Below are 18,014 nucleotides of genomic sequence, written 5' to 3' on the forward strand. Positions count from 1 at the left end.
GGCTGCCAGTATTGGGAGATCATCTTAATCTTCAGCATGCGCAGTTACTGTGATTAGCGGCAGATGAGCGAATATACCTTATTACGAATCCGCAGGCGCAACCTTAAAGGGGTTTTCTGAGACTTTATAACCGGTGACCAATCTTTAGGATAAGTGATCGGTATCTGATTGGTGGGGATCGGACCCCCAGGACCCCCGCTGATCAGCTATTTGAGAAGCCGCGGCACTGAAGGGGTGTTAACCAGTTTGGGGGGGGGGGGGGGGTCCCTGCACAATCTGACTCTATCCAGTCAATGCTGCCATTTTTAGACTGTACAGGTACACCCCCCCCCCCCAACTGGTTACCGCCCCTCTGTACCCTTACTGCAGACTGCTAGCAATTCATTCATAACTTCTAGTAGAAATAATAGAGGAATAGGCACAACATAGAGACATAAGAATAGATGCTCCAGAACTGTTATTACGTGGGGACTGTCAGGAGTGGTGACAGGTCCTCTTTACATGATTTTTGTGGGACAAGGTTGGGACATAAGGAACGCAAAGTCGCACTGCGACATTGCATTGAATGATTGTAATTTAGGCTTGTGATGTGACATGGTCCGACTTTATAAACCAAAAAGCATGTTGTGTGCAACCTGTTCTATTAGAGAAATCTTCATTCATGCTTCAAAATGTTTTTCTGTTTTTAATTAAAAGCTGCAATCATATCATCTACTTTACTACTGACCATGAAAAATACCTGCGGTCTCAACTAGGAGAAAATGAGGGAGCTTGTCCTACAAAGGCTGAATGGTTATGTCTACTGAATAGCAACAATAGGGAATTAATCAGCTAATATAACACTAGGGGCTGCACAGGGACAGTGCACAGGACTAATCATACAGCAGATGTTTACAAATAGTCCCTGCGCTGAGGACCGGCTTGTTACATTGTATCCTTCCTGTAGAACGTTATGTATCACTTGTAGGCCCCGCCCCCTCAGTGATGTCACTTGCCGGCTCCTGCTCTCTGCTGCCCCCAGTGGCCGTCTCTAACGCACACACACCGGGATGGTGGCACTGGGCACATACAGATTACCGGCTTAAGAGGATACCGGGGCCGCCATGGGCTACGATGACCGGGAAGTTAGTGAAGAGGAGCCGGAGGCCATAGACCTGGAAGGACTGAACCGAATTCCCCCTCCAGATACAAATGGATGCCTGCAGGAATCCTCGTGGGACGGTGACGAGCAGTGTACTGTCTGTGCAGATCCCGGTGACAGCCCCTTCTCCTCTGGATGTCCCCCGGGAGGGGACACAAAGGACAAGCAGCCCTGCTGTCCCTGCACCTCCTGTGTCTGCCTGCTGGTGACCGACGAGAAGACTGGTGAGAGGCTCTTCTATCAGTACATTATCCACCCATATGACTTCAGTGTACAGTATCCGGGGTATATACCTGTAGAGATGAGTATACAGGGTATATGCCTGTACAGATGAGTATACAGCGTATATGTCTGTAGAGATGAGTATACAGTGTATATACCTGTAGAGATGAGTATACAGGGTATATGCCTGTACAGATGAGTATACAGCGTATATACCTGTAGAGATGAGTATACAGCGTATATGCCTGTAGAGATGAGTATACAGGAGTATATGCCTGTAGAGATGAGTATACAGGGTATATACCTGTAGAGATGAGTATACAGTGTATATGTCTGTACAGATGAGTATACAGGGGTATATACCTGTAGAGATGAGTATACAGTGTATATGTCTGTACAGATGAGTATACAGCGTATATACCTGTAGAGATGAGTATACAGCGTATATGCCTGTAGAGATGAGTATACAGGAGTATATAGCTGTAGAGATGAGTATACAGGAGTATATAGCTGTAGAGATGAGTATACAGGAGTATATGCATGTAAAGAGGAGTATCTACTGATATGTGTCTGTAAAGATGTGTATGCAAGGTTATATGGCTGTAAAGAATAGTATACAGGGGTATATGCCTATAAAGATGAGTAAACAGTTGTATAAAATTGTACAATATTTGGGTATCTGACTAATATAAAAAGAATATACATCTTACATGGCCTATACTTACATTATATGTGTACTTGGGGTAAAGCACTGTAACAATGAGTATACAGGATATGTGAGATTGTAAAGTATCCAGGGTAAACTGACTGCAAATATAAGGGCACCTAACGTATGACTGTAACGTAGAATATACAGAGTGTGACTGTAAGGTAGAGCACAGGGCCATTTGATTGTAATATACAGATGCATATGTATACTATACAGTATTACTACATTGTAGTGATGGAACTTACATGCCCAACAACGCAATATAGTGCCCCCTTATGTGCCCCAAACACATTATATTCCTCCGTATTTGCCCCAACACAGAATAACGCTTTCTTATGTGCCCCCAACACATCATGGTGCCCACTTATGTGCCCCCAACACAATATTGTGCCCTTTATGTGACCCCAGTACAGTATGGCGCCTGTTTGCCTACATCACACATTGAACATAGTAGATCTCTCCCTGCAGATCAGCCCTATTCTGTCTGGTGGCATCACTTCACTGTGCACTGCCCATCATAGGGTGAATGGTAAAGCATGGAGCTGGTACCTCCCTGCTTCACTATTGTATTCAGCTGTATACAGTTAAAATAGTGCCCCTGCCAGGGGGAAGCAGGGGGCTCACCAATCTCTGGGGCCCCATGGAAATGTGTGGTTGGCGTAGTGGCCCAATCCGCCACTGAAGCTTATCTGAGGAAAGTGGTGGCCTGCGGCCAAAACATATTATGAGCATTTCCCCCTTTTCTATCTTTCAGGCCTCATGCACACAACCGTAGCAGGTCCGCAATATACAGGCACTGTGTACCGTATCAAGTGAATGGGTCCGTGTCTGCAGATGGCGGGCACATGGTCGGTGTCCTGCATTGCAAACTGCAATTTTCGGTCCACGGCACAGGCACGGAGTTCACAAAGTCGTTCGCATGAGGCCTTAGTTTTTCTGTACGGGTTTCACTACTTTATATATAACTTTTTAGCTTTACTATTGAATAAACTGTCTCTTTTGTGCGGCGCAACTTTATACGTGTATCGTCATTGACCTCACGACAGTGTATCGTTATTGATGACCTCATGACAGTGTCATTGTCATTGACCTCACGACAGTGTATCGTCATTGACCTCACGACAGTGTATCGTTATTGATGACCTCATGACAGTGTATCGTCATTGACCTCATGACAGTGTATCGTCATTGATGACCTCATGACAGTGTATCGTCATTGATGACCTCATGACAGTGTCATTGACCTCACGACAGTGTATCGTTATTGATGACCTCATGACAGTGTCATCGTCATTGACCTCATGACAGTGTATCGTCATTGACCTCATGACAGTGTATCGTCATTGACCTCATGACAGTGTATCGTCATTGATGACCTCATAGACAGTGTATCGTCATTGATGACCTCACAAACATGTACTTTTCATTGGTGACCTCACAACGATGTACCCACCACAGACGCCCTGTGCCTACTGTGTCACAGCTCTACGCTTAGTGTATATATTGGGATGAGTTTAACATCAATAGGGACCCATTCAACCAATGGAGGCCAAAAGATTACCCTTTTGTCCTCTGTCAGGTCGGCATACCTTTTATTTTACCTGTATAGAAAAGTGCAGCATACTGTCCTATCCTAAACAGAGGACCAATAATGAAAGCATGTGCTGTCTATATGGAAACTCCTCTGTATCCAGTGACATAGGCTAGAGCCTCCCAATGTATATGGTCAATGAAAAGTGCTGGAACCTCATGGATCACTGCTGACACTGGCAAACTATTCAGGGACACGTCCTGTTGACAAGGAGAATGTTTACTTGGCGATTTATTCATATTTATTTCCAGGGAGCATTACAGAGGAATGGCAGAATGCAGAGCTGTAGAGATGTTATTCATGGGAAATCTAAGTATTTACTAACCAGAGCCGTGTCACTACGGAGGTGACTCTACAGCCTCACTCTAGGCCTCATGCACACGACCGTTTCGTTTTTTGCGGTCCGCAAACCGGTCGTGTGCATAGGCCTAAGGTTAAGAATCCACTGGGACTCTGTGACGCCCACTAAATGCAAAACATTAGTAAACATACACTACTCACAAAAAGTTAAGGATATTCGGGTGAAATTTATGTAAAACGTAAAAAGTTCACGCTACAGTTATATTATATCATGAAAGTAGGAAATTTAAGGCTACTTTCACATTAGCGTTTTTTGTGGATCCGTCATGGATCTGCAAAAACGCTTTCGTTACCATAATGCAACTGCCTGCATCCGTCATGAACGGATCCGGTTGTATTATGTCTTCTATAGTCGTGACGGATCCGTCCCCCATTGACTTTCAATGGTGTTTAAAACCGATCCATCACGACTATTGAAGACATAATACAACCGGATCCGTTCATGACGGATGCAGGAGGTTGTATTATGATATTATGGTGTCAGAGAAAACTGATCCGTCCCCATTGACTTACATTGTGTGCCAGGACGGATCCGTCTTGCTCTGCACCACATCGCGGACAGAAAAACGCTACTTGTAGCGTTATTCTGTCCGCGATGTGAGCACAACCAAACGGAACGGAATGCATTCTGGTGCATTCCGTTCTGTTCAGTTCAGTTTTGTACCCATTGACAATGAATGGGGACAAAACTGAAGCTTTTTCTTCCGCTATTGAGATCCTATGACGGATTTCAATAGCGGAATTGAAAACGCTAATGTGAAAGTAGCCTAAGAGTCCATTCACACGTCCGCAGAATGGATCCGCATCCGTTCCGCAAATTGCGGAACGGGTGCGGACCCATTCATTCTCAATGGGGCAGGAAAAGATGCGGAAAGCACACAGTGTGCTGTCCGCATCCGCATTTCCGGAGCGCGCCCCTGATCTTCTGATCCGCAGCTCCGGAAAAAAATAGAACATGTCCTATTCTTGTCCACAATTGCGGACAAGAATAGGCAGTTCTATGGGAGTGCCGGCCGGGTGTATTGCGGATCCGCAATGCACTACGGACGTGTGAATGGACCCTAAGACCTCATGCACACAAACGTATTTTCTTTCTGTGTCCGTTCAGTTTTTTTTGCGGACCATATATGGAACCATTAATTTCAATGGGTCCACAAAAAAACCTGAAGTTACAATAGAACATGTCCTAATATTGTCCGCATTGTGGACAAGGATAGTACTGTTCTATTAGGGGCCAGCTGTTCCGTTCTGCAAAATAGGGAATGCACATTGAGGTCATCTGTATTTTTTGCGGATCCGTTTTTTTTCAGACCGCAAAATACATACGATCATGTGCATGAGGCCTAAGTAGAAGCATGCAGTGGTGATCTCAAATAAGACTGCAACTATCGACTATTTTTGTAATTGAGTATTCTATCAATTAATCCAACGATTAATCGAGTACTCTAATAACAAAAAAGTAATTAAAAGAAAGTTTTTCTTTATAAAAACTCATCAGCCCCCCCATGCATCAGGCTCCCCCCTAGCGCCATCATCTGCCCTCTCAGTGCCATCATATGCCCCCTCAGTGCCACCAGCTGTCCCCCCAGTGCCATCAGCTGTCACCCCCAGTGCCATCAGCTGTCCCCCCCAGTGGCATCAGCTGTCCCCAGCAGTGGCATCAGCTGTCCCCCGCAGTGGCATCAGCTGTCCCCCGCAGTGGCATCAGCTGTCCCCCCCAGTGCCATCAGCTGTCCCCCGCAGTGCCATCAGCTGTCCCCCGCAGTGCCATCAGCTGTCCCCCGCAGTGCCATCAGCTGTCCCCCGCAGTGGCATCAGCTGTCCCCCGCAGTGGCATCAGCTGTCTGCCATCAGCTGTCCCCCAGTGCCATCAGCTGTCTGCCATCAGCTGTCCCCCCCAGTGCCATCAGCTGTCCCGTCCAGTGCCATCAGCTGTCCCGTCCAGTGCCATCAGCTGTCCCCCGCAGTGGCATCAGCTGTCTGCCATCAGCTGTCACCCAGTGCCACCAGCTTGCCCCCAGTGCCATTAGGTGCTTCCCAGTGCCACCAGTTTCCCCCCCCAGTGTCACCAGCTTCCCTCCCAGTGCCACCAGCTTCCCCCCAGTGCCACCAGCTGTCCCCCAGTGCCATCTGCTGCCGCCAGTGCCATCAGCTTGCCCCCAGTGCCACCAGCTTCTCCTTAGTGCCACCAGTTCCCCCCGCAGTGCCACCAGCTGTTCCCCCCCAGTGCCACCAGCTGCCCCCCCAGTGCCATCAGCTGTCCCCCCTAGTGCCATCAGCTGTCTCCCCCAGTGCCATCAGCTGTCCCCCCAGTGCCACCAGCTGCCCCCCCCAGTGCCACCAGCTTGCCCTTCGGTGCCACCAGCTTACCCCTCAGTGCAACCAGCTTGCTTCCCAGTGCCACTAGGTGCCCCCCAGTGCCACCAGCTGCCCCTTCTAGCCATGTCCCCAGCGCCAGTGAAATAAAATACCTCTTCTGTAGGGGCGCCACCCCACAGCTCATCCATCTTCTTCTCCGCACGCTGCACTGTCATCCTGACGTCAGACAGCGTCGGGTCATAGTGTACGCTTACTAGCACTATGTCCTGATGATGTGTCAGGAAGAAAGTGCAGCTTGGTGGGGCCCGCCGGGAACCACAGAGCGGTGAGTAATAGCAAGCACTTCACTCCTGCTCCGTGGTCACATGACATAAACGAATCCTTAATGCAAAAAATTTGCATCGAGGATTTACGAATTACTCGATTCAATTGAGTAATCGTTTCAGCCCTAAATCACGAACAATTTATAGACAACAAAAGCCAACAAAAATGTCAATGTCTCAATAACTTGTGGCCTTGAGCATCAATTACAGCTTGACAACGACGTCTCCTGCTGTTCACAAGTCGTTATTGTCTGCTGAGGCATGGCACCCCACTCTTCTTAAAGGGCGGCCCTCAGGTCATTGAGGTTCTGGGGTAAAAAGTTACGAGCCTCTACACAGTGAATCATCTGATCCTATAGGTTTTCAATGGGATTCTGGTCTAGAGAAAGTTGAGGTACCCCAGTCTCCAGCAGTCTAATGATGTGACCTTGATGAGCTGGCACATTGTCATCCATGAAGATTAAATTAGGCCTGTGTTGTTCATGCAGAGACACAATGACCGGATTAATGATGTTATTCAAGTAGTATGGGCTTGTCATTGTACCATTCACAAAGTGTAGGGCAGTTCTGTATTGACTAGACACACCTGTCCACACTGTAACACCACCACCACCAAAGGCTCCTCTGGGGACAACAGTTAGTGCTCTCCTTGACGCAGGGGCGGATTGGGAACTCAAAATGGCCCTGAAAAAAAAAGATGAAGAGGCCCCATGTTTCTGGTGGGGCCTAACTGGTAGAAGATGTGGCCAAACCAAGTAGACCGGGTCACTTTATATGTTGTAAATTTTGTGACCTTCATTTTGCAGCAAAAGTGACATAACTTTGCTCTCCAGGTCAGTACGAGTAAAACCACACCAAATACATATTTAAAGTTTTACTACTTTTTTGTGCTTTTGCTTCGCCGCATCTGACGACTTATAACTTTTTTATTTTTCTTTCTACGGAGCTGTGTGAGGGTTTGATTTTTGTGGGACAAGATAATTTTTTGGGGTATTATTTCGGCATACATATTTGGTGGAAGATCAGAACAAAACGGCAAATCTGGCACATGGTCACTTGACACCAACCTGAAGGAGCATTCACAGTTTAAACATTTAAATGATATCCATAGAATGTAAACAACCAATATCTAAGGGTCCCAGAGGTGGACCACCTTGTGGGACAATGAGGTCCTGTGACTCCCATTCATGCGGAACTCTAGTACATGGCCCTCTCCACTGAAGTCTTTGGCAACTTTTAAAGACCCTTTTCTTTTATAAATGCCATTTGTATTGGGCCTATGGTATTATGGAGGTAAACCTTACAGAGCATGACCTTTTCATGCATAATAACATAGACAACATGACCTAAGAAGCCTCAGTGACAAATAACAACTGTCTTCATGCTTCTATTTTCTGTATATTGGCAAGATGGTAGAAGTTTTTCTGCTGTGATCTCACCCCTCATTAAAGGTCCGGCTTACACAGTGACACTGGTCGTTCGATAACTGTCGTGGCCAGAATCGCAGAATAGCAATGATCCCCTAGAAATGTATGGGATTGCAGCAAGAGTCACAAAAAAATCCAGTTATGTTGAGTTTTTTGCAACTCACGCTGCAATTCCATTCATTTCTGTGCCGTGACAGCTGTCCCGTGACCAGTGGCCTACATAGAGAAGTAAGGGCCCCATAGCAAGGATCAAACCAGGCCCCCCACACAGGGCAGAAGGGTTTCTGTCTAAACCCTTTTCAATGACTCTTGGGCCATTTCTCCACTGCCTCGTTTGCTAAAAGCTGTTCCTTTAGAGGGTAGAGTCCTGACCAAGTTTTCACCTCCAGTAGAAGAGGAGATGATCCCAACTAAGACTGGGCCCCCTCTTGCCCTGGGCCCTATAGCAGTCGCATGGTCTGCCGCTATGGTAGTTACACCCCTACCCGTGACCAGTGCCGCCGTGTAGTCTTACCCTAACATAAAGAAACCACCCACAAAGCAAAGAAAAGGCTCTGTAATGCAGATGTCAAAATCAAGGACCTGACTGGTAGTAGTAAATGACCCCAAGTCATGGCCATCATGTCCCCACTGTTGTAACACTTGTTTTCATGTGTTAAAGGGGTTGGCCAGTTTCCTATATTGATGATCTATCCTCAGGATGGGTCATCAATACCAGATTGGTGGGGGTCTGACATGTAATACACACATGTCTGATGTAGCAGAGCTGAGCATAGCTCATCAAACTGCTGGTAAACTTATCCTCACTCACAGGCCAAATGGCAAACTCAGCTTTACTATATTAGGTAGATAAAGAAAGTAATGTGTGCCCCGAGCCAGCAGTGATCACTCCCTGGTGCCAGGTTGCCTGGGCTTCTGGCTGAGCCTACCCTTTTTCATCAGGAGTATCTTCTACGAGAGTTTTGCTTTTGTTCAGATTCTACATGGTCCAGGGACAATACAATTCCACCGACAGTCAGCACTTTACAGGGCACAGCAGTAACTCCATATAAACCCTAAGCACGAGCTCTGCTTCTTATCATCCAAAGGAGGAGGAGGAGAGAGGACCGCAGGGAGACAATACACGCAGTGGTATACACTCACCTAAAGAATTATTAGGAACACCTGTTCTATTTCTCATTAATGCGATTATCTACTCAATCAATCACCCTCTACTCAATGCGTGTAGGGTTGTGGTCCTGGTCAAGAAAATCTCCTGAACTCCAAACTGAATGTCAGAATGGGAAAGAAAGGTGGGCTACAACAGCAGAAGACCCCACCGGGTACCACTAATCTGCACTACAAATAGGAAAAAGAGGCTACAATTTGCATGAGCTCACCAAAATTGGACTGTTGAAGACTGGAAAAATGTTGCCTGGTCTGATGAGTCTCGATTTCTGTTGAGACATTCAAATGGAGAGTCCGAATTTGGCGTAAACAGAATGAGAACATGTATCCATCATGCCTTGTTACCACTGTGCAGGCTGGTGGTGGTGGTGTAATGGTGTGGGGAATGTTTTCTGGGAACACTTTAGGCCCCTTAGTGCCAATTGGCCATCGTTTAAATGCCACGGGCTACCTGAGCATTGTTTCTGACCATGTCCATCCCTTCATGACCACCATGTACCCATCCTCTGATGGCTACTTCCAGCAGGATAATGCACCATGTCACAAAGCTCAAATCATTTCAAATCGGTTTCTTGAACATGACAATGAGTTCACTGTACTAAAATGTCCCCACAGTCACCAGATCTCAACCCAATAGAGCATCTTTGGGATGTGGTGGAACGGGAGCTTCGTGCCCTGGATGTGCATCCCTCAAATCTCCATCAACTGCAAGATGCTATCCTATCAATATGGGCCAACATTTCTAAAGAATGCTATCAGCACCTTGTTGAATCAATGCCACATAGAATTAAGGCAGTTCTGAAGGCAAAAGGGGGTCCAACACCGTATTAGTATGGTGTTCCTAATAATTCTTTAGGTGAGTGTATGTCAGGAACAATGAAGGGGGAGGCGTGATATCACGGTCAGGGGATCCGCAAACTTGAAGTCAGCACGTCCTCCAGCTGCTGTGTCATTTCTACCTCACTAGTGCTGGGGACATGGCGTCTGTGCGAGATTGCAATCTGTAATGAGAGCATGTAAACAGCAGCTGTCTAAATGGCATTCATTAACAAGCAGTAGCAGCAGCAGGGTCACTGGCCCACTGCCTTGTAAAAGGCAATCGGCCCACCGAGAAGTTTCCCGGTGGAGTACATTGCCAATCTGCCCCTGCCTTGACGTCGCCAACATAGTTGGCAGCCATCATTTCTGCTCAGCGTGAATCGACTTTTCATGGTGTGGTCAGGTCGTCTAGCACACAGACCTCCTCTCAGGATGCAGGACCTAACCTTTAAATGTGCCAGGAGTTGTGTGTCATTCATCATCCGGTTCTACAGGGCATTGTTTACAATAAAGCAGTAATCAGTGTGGGAAGCGGCCAAAAGATGTCCACTTCTTTGCCTTTCTGTGACTCTTCAAGTCTCTCTGTATCTCTGTAGCAACCTGCTGATGACTCTGTGACACTCCAAGCTCAGTGGCCACTTCCATCTGAGAACATCCTGCTTGAAGCCTCACTGTTGATCAATTGTTAGGTGTCGTCTTGGTCTCATGATGTCTAAATGTGAACAGCATGATGGGGAGGACTGTTTAAATACCAATTCTAATTGAACCAGGAAATTTATTGGGCAATTCATGGATCAAACACCTGTTGTGAATTTTGCCAATAAGCTACTTGTTAAGAACAGCAAGTTGTGCAAAAAGTACTGAAACACTGAACAGTTGGACATGTGCATTCAAAATCTTATATCGGCGGGGGTCCGAGTCCAGGCACCCCTGCCGATCAGCTGTTTCACGGAGCTGCCGTGTTCCCCTAATATGGTACAGAGGCTGTGCTTGGTATTGCAGCTCAGCCCCATTCACTTCAATTGGTCAGAACTGCAACTAGTCCATGTGACCGATGTAATCGACGGGCTTCCAAGGATAGGTGATCAATCCCTATTAGCAGATACCCCCTTTTTGTGATAACTCCTATTTCAGTAGGAGGCCCCGTTTGGAACTTCTTCCTGCGTGAAAAGGTCTCCACTAAAAAAATCCTTCTCCCTAACGGATCCATTTATATCAGTTATGTGATGTCACTTCTGTTATTTTTGATTATTTTTATTTATTTATTTTTATAAATGGAAATTTATAATGTTGGAGTGATAGAGCCCTTAAGGCTAAATGCACACGATCAGGATTGCATGCGGATTTTCCGTGCGGATTTGCGTGCGGAAAATCCGCACCGTAGGTCATGTACATTGTATTCTATGAGAATTTTACATTCTCAATGCACTCGATGCAGATTTTTTTCAGCGCAGATTTTGACCTGTTGCGCGTATTTTAAAATCCGCAGCATGTCAATTTATAAAATTTTTCCTGACCGGATTTTCTTCATTCACTTAGTAAAATCTGCACCAAATCTACACCAATTAATGTGGATTAAAGGGGTTCTGCACTTTCAATTAACTGATGATCTATCCTCTGGATAGATCATCAGCTTCTGATCGGCGGGGGTCCGACACCCGGGACCCCCGCCGAACAGCTGTTTGAGAAGACAGCGGCGCTCCAGCAGCGCAGCTGCCTTCTCACTGTTTACCGCCGGGCCGCCCGACCACTGACGTCACAACTTGTATCAACTAGAGTGGGCGCGGCTAAGCTCTGTTCACTTGAATGGAGCTTAGCCGCGCCCACTCTAGTTGATACAAGTCGTGACGTCAGTGGGCGGGCGGCCCGGCGGTAAACAGTGAGAAGGCCGTGGCGCTGCTGGAGCGCCGCTGCCTTCTCAAACAGCTGATCGGCGGGGGTCCCGGGTGTCGGACCCCCGCAGATCAGAAGCTGATGATCTATCCAGAGGATAGATCATCAGTTAATTAAAAGTGCAGAACCCCTTTAACCGCACGGATTTGCCTGTAAACACCTGTGGATTTCAGTGCGGATTCTCCGCACATGAATCCTGTACTTGTGCATGTACCCTAAATGTGGCCACATAATTCAGTGCAGGTGTTGTCTCATTAAGCCTCATGCGCTTGAACTGAAATTCCTTTGTACTGATGAGATAGACGACTGTAGGCAGCAGCGAGAAATGAGCATCACAATGACTGTGCATAAAACTATACTTGCATAATAATGCAGTAATTCATGTGGAAGGTGCATTGCCAAAGCTTATCTATCCTTCCCTTGTACAATGACCTCTGCACAGGTCAGGAAGAGCTCAGGCAAGATGGCCGCCCACATAATCATGTTCGGGAAATAGAATAAATAAATCTACAATGAGAAAATAAAAACAGATTAGAAAAAAGGAGATGTGCTGCTCTCTGGTTTTAAATGGCAGATAAAAAATTTCGTGACGCATTTCCTTTAAAGGGCCCCTAAACTTTCAGCTGACTATACAGTGTTCCTGGGGTTTCTCAGAACTCAAGGCTCTCACTGATCAGATTCTTCTGGACTTCTGCCATCCCGTTGAAGGACATTACAATCAGCCGCTGCGCAGCCTGACATTTCTCACCGCTGATAACAGTAAAATTGCAATTATCTGCTCCAGAAAATGAAGGCGGCCATGCACATTACACAAGCGTTTATTGATGGCTGAACTGCGATTGAACAGGTGCCCATCTGGTGAATGATAGATTCGCAGACATGGCCATACACAGCATAGGCTACCTTCACACTAGCGTTTTAGCTTTCCAGGATTGAGATCCGTCATAGGGGCTCAATACCGGAAAAAAAAAAACGCTTCCGTTTTGTCCCTATTCATTGTCAATAGGGACAAACCTGAACTGAACGGAATGCTCCAAAACGCATTCTGTTCTGTTAAGTAGCGTTCCCATAACGGAGAGCAAAACGCAACATGTTGTAGTTTTCCTTTTGTCCTGGAATGCAGAGCAAGACGGATCCGGCATGACCCCCAATACAAGTCAATGGGGATGGATCAGTTTTCTCTGACACAATAAAAAACGGATCCGTCCCCCATTGACTTACAATGGAGTTCAAGACGGATCCGTCTTAGTTATGTTAAAGATAATACAACCGAATCCGTTCATAACGGATGCAGACGGTTGTATTATCAGTAACGGAAGGGTTTTTGCTGAACTCTGCCTGATCCAGCAAAAACGCTAGTGTGAAAGTAGCCCTAGTCCATAATGCCTGTTACGTTTTTATTTATATTTTTTTTATTTTATGCATTTCTTTAGTCCTACTATAGCATCGGGCTGTCCCCAATGAGGTTCACAATCTAAGTTCAAACTCGCCATATGCAGTGGGCGAGTCAGGTGGATAATATATCCTGTATTTTGTCGTGACGCCAATTGCAGCGTGCGCAGGGTTCTATCCCAGGGCCCTTCCAAGGTGTTATAACGCACGTCCCAGACTAGGAATGCCAGAGTGGTGTAATGGCCTATAATGTCTCTGTAGGATAGTTGTGTCACGGTGTCTCCTACCTGGGTACGGCCGGACTCATGGTTCCTGGCTCACTTGCAATAAATTTGAGAGTACTGATAGTAGGAGTAATAGAGGACTTTTGCAGAAGAAATTATGTCCAGACCTTTAGATGAAGTTCAAACGTGTCTTTACTTGACAATGGCGGAGCAGGATATGCTGATGCCCGCTTGAGTTGTTGGGGGGACAGAATTAGGTGATGGAGAGGGTGTATAGTGACATCGGATTATGCCTCTGTAGATTAGAACATATAGGGGTTACCCTGATCACATGCATGTCTGACTTTATTGTAATATGCAGATTGATCATCCGGACAGTCTGGGGCCATTACCCCACAATCCATACCTGTGTGGATTGGGATCATTGATCATCTAGTTTCCCTTATGCATGTGATTGATCACTGTTTACAGGTATGGGACTTCTATGGATCCCTGGATACCTTCAGTGTTTTTGTGTGTTGCCGCGGTAACACTGGGACGCCCTGTGTGAGGTCAGTAAGTTGCGCGTCGACGCCAGGATGATATAATCGGGAGCGCTTGTCGCGACCGGATGACGTCGGCAGTAGAGGACGGAGCAACATGACGCCTCGGGGCGGACCGACGGACACAGTACATAGACCATCAATGACGATGTGAATGATTAGACAGCTGGGTATACAAGGATTGCCGGATATGGCAAGTGTTGTTTTGCTTTATATTTGAGACTTAGCAATTACAGACGTGATGCGATGATGGGGTTAACCTTCAGGAGGATGGTTGGATACTCAGGTGAGGCGTATAGGGGAATTAGACAAAGTGAATACGCATTCTCATTGGTGTATTTGTGCCATTGCCTGCAGTCTGGATGGGGGGGGCACTTGTTTTTATTATAAATGGATGTATGTAACACAATGTGAGTAGGCTTGACAAAGGCTGTGTATCAGCCGAAACGTTGCCATTTGTATTACTGCTTTGAAGTCCGAATAAAGTCGATGATGTGAGATGCTGCTGATACCGTCTGCATTTTTCTGCATATTCCGGCCGTTGGATCCAAGGCCATCGGCGAGGCTGTTGCATCTATTTGGATACATCAACAAGGACCGAGTGGCGCTGCTTCTACACTTTGTTTATTGCTATTGTGAGGATAGGTCATCAATATAAAAACAGAGGAAAACCCCTTTTATTCAAATGTGTATGGCCACTCGTGTATAATGTGATGAAAAATGAATCAAGCCAGCAAAGGAGGCAATATGGACCATCACAATACATTATATTAACTTTGTGTACATGATAAATACCATTTGCTGAAGTGAGACAACCCCTTTAATCTGGAATCCAGATGTCTGAAAATGTGGGTATTTGGACAAAAGCTATTTTGAGAAGGCACCGGTGCTCCTTCTCTCAGCTCACCAAGCACAGCGCCATACATTGTATAGTGGCCGTGCATGGTACTGTACTCAGCCTTATTCACTTTAATAGGGCTAAGGGCTCTTTCACACTTGCGTTCTTTTCTTCCGGCATAGAGTTCCGTCGTCGGGGCTCTATGCCGGAAGAATCCTGATCAGTTTTATCCTAATGCATTCTGAATGGAGAGAAATCCGTTCAGGATGCATCAGGATGTCTTCAGTTCCGGACCGGAACGTTTTTTGGCCGGAGAAAATACCGCAGCATGCTGCGCTTTTTGCTCCGGCCAAAAATCCTGAACACTTGCCGCAAGGCCGGATCCGGAATTAATGCCCATTGAAAGGCATTGATCCGGATCCCGCCTTAAGCTAAACGTTGTTTCGGCGCATTGCCGGATCTGACGTTTAGCTTTTTCTGAATGGTTACCATGGCTGCCGGGACGCTAAAGTCCTGGCAGCCATGGTAAAGTGTAGTGGGGAGCGGGGAGCAGCATACTTACCGTCCGTGCGGCTCCCGGGGCGCTTCAGAGTGAAGTCAGGGTGCCCCACGCGCATGGATGACGTGATCGCATGGCACGTCATCCATGCGCATGGGGCGCTCTGACGTCATTCTGGAGCGCCCCGGGAGCCGCACGGACTGTAAGTATACCGCTTCCCCGCTCCCCATTACTACTATGGCAACCAGGACTTTAATAGCGTCCTGGCTGCCATAGTAACACTGAACGCATTTTGAAGACGGATCCGTCTTCAAATGCTTTCAGTTCACTTGCGTTTTTACGGATCCGGCGTGTAATTCCGGCAAGTGGAGTACACGCCGGATCCGGACAACGCAAGTATGAAAGAGGCCTCAGCTGTTCCTAGGCCACATGACACATGAAGGTGTTGTCACAGGCCAGGGAAAAGCAGAGAGAAGGCCGCGGCACTCACAGGAGCTAATCAGCGGGGATCCAGGGGATAAGTCATCAGTTAGAAACTTTTGGAAAACCCTTTTAAAGGGAACCTGTCATCAACGTCATGCTGCCCATACAAACGGCAGTATAAAGTAGAGACAGGCGAGTTGATTTCAGCGCTCTGTCATTTAAAAGTTAAAGGTAAGTAGTTGCCGAGAACCAACATCACAATCCTTGCAGACTGGGCCTGGAAAAGAGTCCCGGCCACCTGAGAAGAGTCCTGGTTATTCATGAAGTCCTGCTCTCCTGCCCACTTGCTGATGGCTGACAGTCTTCTACCTAGTTTTCTCCCTTTCTCTCTAGGAGAGAACTGCCAGTCATCAGCAGATGGGCGAGAGAGCAGGAGATTAGGAATAACTCTGACTCTTCTCAGGTAGATTTGACTCTTTTCCAGGCCTGGGCTGCAATGATTATGATGCTGGTTCTCAGCAACCACTATTAGCTCATGGATGACACACCGCTGACATCAGCATTTCTGTCACTATTTTATGCTGCCCTCAGTCAGGTCTGCATAAAGTTGATGACAGGTCCCCTTTAGCTCAGATTGCCTATCTTATTTACAGTGTATAGTGAGTCAGTATAACAATTGATATCACCAACTTCCTAGTACAGGGCTGTAATCAGGACCTGTAACAAAGTCCACACGTGTTAGAAGGTAATTTCTTTGAAAGGAGAAGGACCACAAGCAGCAGACTGTACTGTAATCAGAAAACCAGGTTACCCGCTGCCTCAAAGTGATATTCCTGGCAAAAACTTCCCGTAATCACAATCCGACTGACAGTCTGCACAGAAATTTCCTTTGTGTGTGGAATGTCAGTTTCATTTCACTATTTTTGGCTTTCACGGATACTGGGTTCCAGGTACTCCTCACTGCACCGACCCTTCTTGGAATACCTGGAATCTGCTTTCTGCACAATGTACATACCTCATGATCAACCCGGAGACAAGGGCTACGTAATGACCACTTTTAGGGGAAAATGTAACATAATTAAGGATTTTCCTAAGTCATGACGTAAAGTCATGATTTTATGAAAGACACGGAGGCGAGTATTTGCTTAACTCTTTCTTTACTGGAATTTAGCAGCAAAGACAATTGAAGAAAAAAACCATAAGAGTATCCATGGCAACAACTCCACCCCTTCTACCCCTATATAAGGGACATCTCTGGCTGGACACTTTCTCTTTCTTTGCAGTCTTCAAACGGCGAAAACTGAACCCTGGAACGGACAACAGCAGCCGGAACAGCAGCCGCGGAATAACCAAACGGAACCTCTGGAAGGTGAGTATCAGAAGACGGACGACAAAGGTGCATCAACCTGGAGGGAAGAGAGAAAAACAAACATCATTATAGTAAACTACCCAACTGTATTGTTCTACGAACAACCACCAGCCCAACTACTCCCCGTGCATTAAAACAGACAGATAAATAATATCATACAGTACAAAAACACTACAACCCAGCAGGGAGGGCGTAAATGCAACAGGCGGGAAATACTCGCCTCCGTGTCTTTCATAAAATCATGACTTTACGTCATGACTTAGGAAAATCCTTAATTTTATTTCAAGACACGGAGGCTCATATTTGCAAGTTTAAAGCTGAGCATTTACGGAGGTAAAAACATGAGGATCCGGCCTGAAATAGAATTCCCGAAAGGTAGAGACTCGGGACCAATCCGCCAACTTCATGACATCCTCCAAACGGGCCCCTGCCACCGACATTGAGGTAGCCGCCGCTCCCCGTACCGAATGTGCGGTGAAAATGGAAGTATCAATACCGGAAAGGGAAAGGATCCACTTAACCCACCGGGAAAGCGTAACGCTGGTAACCGGGGAAAAGGGGCGACGGAAAGATATGAACAATTGCGGGGAATCCCGAGAGCGAAAAGCTAAGGTGCGAGACTCGTACTCCCGTAAGCAAGCCACGGGGCACAGTTGCAGAGAAGAAGGAAAAGACGGGTAAGTAACCGACCTAATACCCGTTTTAGTGCGACGAGAGATATTGAACAGAACCCCTTGTGGTGTAAAATAACGCGCG

The 18,014-nt window shown here is 46.6% G+C and overlaps 1 protein-coding gene across 1 annotated transcript in view; it reads left to right on the forward strand.

Annotated features, from left to right (window-relative positions):
• The first annotated feature begins 1,034 nt into the window (after positions 1-1,034).
• Positions 1,035-18,014, forward strand: part of SLC35G1 (solute carrier family 35 member G1) — a 47,609-nt gene continuing 30,629 nt past the window's right edge. The window contains exon 1 of the mRNA XM_044298061.1: positions 1,035-1,365. Coding sequence (XP_044153996.1) covers positions 1,104-1,365 — 262 coding nt within the window. The 5' untranslated portion in view covers positions 1,035-1,103. The remainder of the gene's footprint in view (positions 1,366-18,014) is intronic.

The sequence above is a fragment of the Bufo gargarizans genome, chromosome 6, assembly GCF_014858855.1.
Source record: "Bufo gargarizans isolate SCDJY-AF-19 chromosome 6, ASM1485885v1, whole genome shotgun sequence".
Taxonomy (NCBI): Eukaryota; Metazoa; Chordata; class Amphibia; order Anura; family Bufonidae; genus Bufo; species Bufo gargarizans.